The 6,679-nt window shown below is 35.6% G+C and overlaps 1 protein-coding gene across 1 annotated transcript in view; it reads left to right on the top strand.

The window, feature by feature from the left end:
- GPR180 (G protein-coupled receptor 180) overlaps positions 1-6,679 on the top strand; it is a 22,911-nt gene that overhangs the window by 3,933 nt on the left and 12,299 nt on the right. The window contains exons 3-5 of the mRNA XM_010185287.1: positions 1,966-2,160; positions 5,558-5,738; positions 6,065-6,114. Coding sequence (XP_010183589.1) covers positions 1,966-2,160; positions 5,558-5,738; positions 6,065-6,114 — 426 coding nt within the window. The remainder of the gene's footprint in view (positions 1-1,965; positions 2,161-5,557; positions 5,739-6,064; positions 6,115-6,679) is intronic.

Genomic DNA, 6,679 nt, shown 5'->3' with positions numbered 1-6,679 from the left:
TAAATTTTATATTACAAAACCTACTTAAAGCATGAATTTTCCTTTAAGAAATTAAATCAATATTAAGAACTTCAGTTAAATGTATTGTGATACAGCTTCTTTTTTAAATATGTCCTCTGTGCGGCCAGAATCCTTAGAGTAACACATTGCTCTCCTGCAACATTGTTATAACGAGATCTTATACAGAAGTCACTTCTAAGGATGTAGTTCTCTTACACTTGATCTGAGCTGGACATGAACTGCTGTTAAATGGCTGGCAGTTGGTCCATCACTCCTCTCTGTCCCAGCAGTGTACTCATTGTTTTCTACTGTATTTAGGAATCATACGACCACAGGGTGAGTTGGATCTCTTTGATCTTGGGCAAAATCAATTACATTTTTATTTTCTCTTCCTTCATTTCCTGTGAGTTAGCTTTTAGATTTGATGGAAAACTGGTTAAGCACACTTTGTGTGATTGTTAGTCTTGGTGCAAATAACAGTGTCAGAAATCTGCTGAGAGCAGAGATGAAGAGTAAGCCACCCTTGTCAGCTGCAGTTTACCTTTTGTTTGGTTTAAGCACCATCTGAAATACTAAATGTGTGTTTTTAAACACCTTGTTTTGTTTTTTTTTAAAAAGCTGTTTCACTTTGTATATTTGGTTGATAAGATACATAGCTCCAGAATGGAAAGCATACTTACCATTACCTACACAAGACAAATTGCTTGTGTTAGAACACTTTTTTTTTTTCATGGTTGATCCTAATGTTGATCAATTCAGAGAGCAGAAAATAATTTCTTGGAATTGAGACAAGCTTACTGAAATTGCATAAATGTTTTTCACAGGTAGGCTTCAGGTTAGAAATTAGTTCTACATTTTGCCTACAAAACATTTAGGGGTAATGAGTTTGCTAAGGTTTTCTTTTATGTATGTTTGCAGCTTCTTCATTTAGAAAGGCCTTTAAATAAAAAAAGAAATAGCTTCTTTAGTAGGTTTTTAATGAAATTTTTCTCTTTCCTAATCCTTAGCCATTGTCATCTTAAACTATTAAGGTTAATTCATCTACAGTCCGGTCATTATAATGTTATGTCTTCTACAGATGTGGCTTTCATTTACAGTTTAAATGATTTGCACTCAAATTCAGTAATCAGTGTAACAGTACTTACAATTATTGCAATTTCACCCAAACATACAGAGCCACACATTTCATTTGGAGCAAATGTTTATTTTGGAGAGATTGTGCTTGGTTAACAGTAGCTTTTAGGAAAAATAGTCATAAGATCAGTGAGCAGATGAAACACCTGTCTTTTACATAGTTGGCTTTAAATGTAATCTGATTTGAAATATGCAATTTTATTAGATGATGGTCTCAGCCCTTAGCTGTCAATTGAATTTCAATCTATTATGGTTTGGGGAAGATGCTGTAAAATCTGTTAAGTTGCACCTTAGTGCAACTAAGTATGCATTTTACTGCCAGCCTAAGTATGCACACTGTTTACTGAGCTCACGTGTGACTGTTACTGCTTGGTGCTCTAATATGTTTGAAAACAGAGTAGAATAGATTTCACAAGGGTATTTTTCACACTGCAGAAGTATCTGTTGGCTAATACAGAATAGCTAGTGCTATCAATACTGTACTAGAGGACAAATATGCTAAGCATAGGAGACACAGTTTGCAGCTGCTGGCTTCAGGAAGAAGGGAGCCCTCCCAGTGAACCCAAAAGCTGAGATGAAATGCGGTACATATCCTCACCAACCTTTGCCTGCACCTATTTGAACCAAAATATGAAGTTGGAAGTCTGGTCTCTGGTGTTATGGGTAGCTTTCAGGACAAACACTGTTTTGTACTGCATGTAGTTTGTAACCTGTATATGATGTTGAATAACCTGTATGTGATGTTGAATTTTATCTTCATTCAAAGATGAGTTTTTCTAAAAACAAACTGATAATTTACTCCTATTTTTGTTTGTTTGTTTTCTTCCAAAGTGACTGTGAACCACACAGAGCAAAATCTGACAGTGTCCCAGATTCCTTATCCGGAAACATGGTATGTGTTTTATGTAGACAAGTTTACCTGCGAGGAGAATTATTCTGAATCCGAGGATATTCAGTTTGAAATGGTCTTACTAAACCCAGATGCAGAAGGGAATCCATTAGATCACTTTAGCGCAGGGGAATCTGGTAAGATTTTTTTTTCTTAAAATTAGATTTTTAAGTTAAGGATCTGATCATCCAAACAAATCAGTACTTACTGTGTTTGGAAAAGTACGGGGAATGGCTAGTAGAGTTTCTTTTATTTCATATTCTGCTTTCTCTTGGAGAGTAAACTTTAATTCGTTTTCTGTCATTACAGAAAAATCCTTCCCTTTCTCTAGAGTGACTTTCCAAAACTTGCCTAACTGGAAGTATAGATGCACAAGGAAAGTTAGTGTTAATATCTTTGTGAATAGGTATTTTTTCCATGTTGAAACTGTAAGCTTCTGCCTGAATGTGAATTTAATCCCTGATTTTAATGAATTAATGAAATTCCTCAGCTGTGTGAAATTTGATTCTGTGCAACACAAGTCCGTGCATGATAAAACATTTTGCCAGTACAACTTCAGTTCATCATTTAGGTCTAAGTATCTTAGTCACAGGCCGCAGATCAGATACTTGTCAGTCCTGATTTTATTTTATTTAAGAAATGCTATTTTAAATCTTTAAACATGCAAAGAAAAACTTATAGAAGTGACTCAAGACAGCAGCTAAATAAATGCCTACATAAAATTGTATGCTTTGGACAATCCAAACCAACCTAACGCATGCTTTATTGCAGTACTTAGCTTCACTGCTCTGGGAGGCCTCATCAACATGTCACTAACCCAGGTCTGTTGGGAGGGAAGAGCCCAATAGACTTAGTCTGCCTTCAGATACAGATTTAACCTGCATACCCAGAATGAGCCTGATTACTGTGCTCAGAACCATACGCCCTGCTGTCATTCTTGGTCTCAAGAGGGTGTAGAGGGAACAAAGGCAGCTCCCTTTTCGAAGGGAAGAAAATATTCACTGAAACATTTAGCAGAGTCTGTAAGAAAGTAGTTAATCATCCATTTTTCAAGGCTTATAAATTAACTTACCTGTCTCTAACTTTTCAACTGTGCTTCTTAATCTACAGACTTAGTTGGCAGTTTTTATTTGGTGAATTTTGTATCCAGAAGTGAATTCTTGGTTAATTTACTTATTCTCAGACAGCAGTACTAGCTTTCTTTTGTTAAATCAAGAGGCAAAGCAGCTACAAGACTTCATGTGGCCCTTAAAAGTGGTGTACGGATGTCCTAGAGAGGCATCTCAGCTCAGTATTAATTTTGTAGAAAAACTTCGAGCACTTTGAAGCAGAAATCTGAACAGCTTGCACACTGTCTAAGAAGGTGTGTAGATGTGTTGAATGCATGTATTTAGATCTAACATGTAGGAAACAGAGTGAGCTGTATATGTCCTGTCTCCCACAGTGGCAGAGGAACACCTCAGTGTATTCAGAATTGAAGTCTGCATCACTGCCATGAATTCTGAAGTTATATGCTTGTGTCTGCTTTCAAAGAAATGAGGATTTCATCTCTCTCTCTCTTTCTCTCTTATTTTTTTCTGTTTTTGGTTTTTGGTTTTTTTTTTAATGCAGTCTTGGGGAATAATGTTTGTTGTTTGAGGTGTGCAGCTTAGAACATTAGGGTATCAGGGAGAAGATTCAGCTTCATTTCTTGGTTCTTTCATTCAGGCAACTAAAACCTACTTAGTTACAGATGGTTCTACTTAGGTCATCCTTCACTTTAGTTACTAGAGTTGTGGCCTCATGCAGGAGATCTCAAAATTAAGTGGACTGTAAGGAAAGTATAGGAAATAACTTGAGACTGTAACCTTGTGGTTAAGATGTTCGCCTTGAGAGGGGAAGAAGAGGCCTGGCTTCTGCTCCCTGGCAAGTAATCTTCTATCATTTTATATGGTAGAGGGTTTTTTTATGTAAGACATGTACCAGTAGAATCTAGGATTTCTAGCAGCTGACTAGACAGCATTTTGAAGATCTTTGAAGTTAAGTATTTCAAATTAAGGTACATATGTTTTATTTTCTCTGTCAGCTCTAAGTTACTTGAAAGTCAGGAAACTTAAAAAAGACAGGTTGAAAATTATCCTTCTAGTTTGTTTTTTTTATAGTTGTATTTCAGTACAACTTTCTTTTAAGTCCTTTTGATCTCAAGCCAATCATCCACAATCTGTCTTTGATTGGAAGGAGCTTTCTATTCTAAATGTTTAGTTTATTAAAAGCTAGTTGATTTTGCTAAAGAGTTTTCCATGTGTACCCACTCATCATGGTGAGAAACGTTTACAGAATTCTTGCCAATTTCAGTGGGTGTCTTTTGAAGCAGAAAGATAGAGTGGGGAAAAAAGAAGAGATGTGATCAAAAATGTATATTTTTGTCATTCATAAATCATGCTTTTTATAGGTATACAAAAGAAGCAGAGTCACCCTGAATTTTTTTGTTTTATGAGTCTCTATTACTTTATGCTCTTGTTCTCCTAAATCACTGTATGTATGTCCACAGTGATTCCTTTTAGCCATAGAAGTTACAGTGCCAGCAACTACTCAAAATTCATCCAGTTCTAATGTTTTTCATCCTCTGTTTCTTATCTCTGGGTGGAACTAGTTGGAAGTTTTTAGCAGAGCTAGTTTGTTGCTGGAGGAAAAACATTGTTCAGAATCACTGCTTGATTTCAAGGAAGGCTGGAGAAAGAAAACATAAGTTTTCTGTGAGAAACTTCTGTTTACCTGTTTGCTTATAGCTCACTGGCTTTGACCCTTTGGGAGCTCATATGATGGGTTCCTAATCTCCTGGACAATAGAAATTATTTCCAGGGCACAGGTCTTTCAGGGTAGCATTTTACCAGATTACTGTAAATAATATGAAAAACTTCGGGCATTTTTTCAGATTAGTGAAAAAAAATCCACTCTATGAACTTAGTGTTGTTCTCTGTGCTATTTTTCTTTTGGTTTTTCTTTATCTAAAAGTTTTCTGTCTTGGTCAACTGTGTTTCTTGGACTACTTTATGTGGAGGAAGAGTGACACCCGGTGGTTAAATAGCTTAAACACAAGTTTGTTCTGTGTGTCTCTCATCTTGGGTTGTGCCTTGAAAAAATGAAGCCAAAAAAAAAAAAAAGAGCTAAAAATGAGTTCTTTAATATGTTCCTGACCGGTCAAATGAGCTACAATTACTTCCTGTTTATCAAGAAAATGTGACTTTATACTGTTTCTGTAATTGCTACAAAGCTATTTGTATTTGAACAGGATCTCTCCTACACTGAGAAAAGGTATTGTTAAATAAAAGATGCTTTGTCAGATGAAATAATAATCAGCTCTTTGAAAAAATTCACTGAGTTTCTTGGATAAAAATAGGCTAGGATTTACTCATTTTATTGGTACCACTACTTCTGGATGCCAGTTACTAAGTATTTCCCAGTGATTATATAAAAACCCTATTTTGTTTTAGTTATTTACTGCTAGTAGCAACGTTTCTGTATAAAAACTAAGCTGTATTTCTTTTTTCACAGGATTACATGAATTCTTTTTCCTGCTTGTCCTAGCATACTTCATAACTGCTTGCATATATGCACAGTCCCTATGGCAAACAATTAAGAAGCGTGGACCTATGCATACTGTATTAAAGGTGTTGACAATTGCATTACTGTTGCAGGCTGGCTCAGCTTTTGCCAACTACCTGCATTTCTCAAGGTATCTTTGCTTATTTTTGCTTTCAGTCTTAAGACTTGAACATTGTGTTGTAAAGATCAGTACATGATCGAGAACAGTGTATGCAGCGATGTACTGTCTTCAACTAGCTGTATAGTCAAGGTGATCCTGCTCTGGCAGGGGAGTTGGACTTGATGATCTTTCAAGGTCCCTTCCAACTCCTAATATTCTGTGATTCTGTGATTCCTGTGGTGACTGTGACAAAACATAGGACTGACTTTTTAGAACTACATCGCCTAAATGTACTTTTAAGAGAGAACACACATTTAAGACTCACTTAAGAAACCATCTTTTTATTCTTTTATCAGTTATTCTAAAGATGGCATAGGAGCACCTTTTATGGGAAGTCTGGCAGAATGTGAGTATGCCTGTCTACTGTTTCTTGCATATTCCTACACATTAATCTGTATAATACATTAGCAAGTGCTGTTGTTGGACTGCATTATGATCTTGGATTTTTAATATAAATTACTAACAGTTGCTCTTGTGGAAAACAGGTTTTATTCTGGATGTTTACAATAACTGTATATAAGTTACACAATTGTGATACTTTTTAGGATTTTTTTAAAGGCTTTTCTTATCTTCAGATTCCATCCTACAAACCCTTGGATAATTGCCTGTCACATGAGTAAATGTTTCAAGGTGTTGAAGAGTTTTGTGGAGTTTACATGATCTAGAGTAGCAAACCTCTTTAGGAAACTTAATCACATTTTATGGAGTGTGTCATTTCACTAGCAAATTTGACATCAATTATAATGAAAAAGTAAGTGTCTTACAGCACAAGTGATAGAATTGGAGTGATGCAAAATATGCTAATGTAAATAATTTATGCTAACAAAGCATTTTTCTCCACTCTGTATAGATATCCTGAGTTCTCACTAGAACTAAATTCCTATAACATCCTTTCTCAAAATGCACTAATT

The sequence above is a fragment of the Mesitornis unicolor genome, unplaced genomic scaffold (assembly GCF_000695765.1).
Source record: "Mesitornis unicolor isolate BGI_N332 unplaced genomic scaffold, ASM69576v1 scaffold42185, whole genome shotgun sequence".
Classification (NCBI taxonomy): Eukaryota; Metazoa; Chordata; class Aves; order Mesitornithiformes; family Mesitornithidae; genus Mesitornis; species Mesitornis unicolor.
This window is presented reverse-complemented; position numbering and strand designations above follow the sequence as displayed.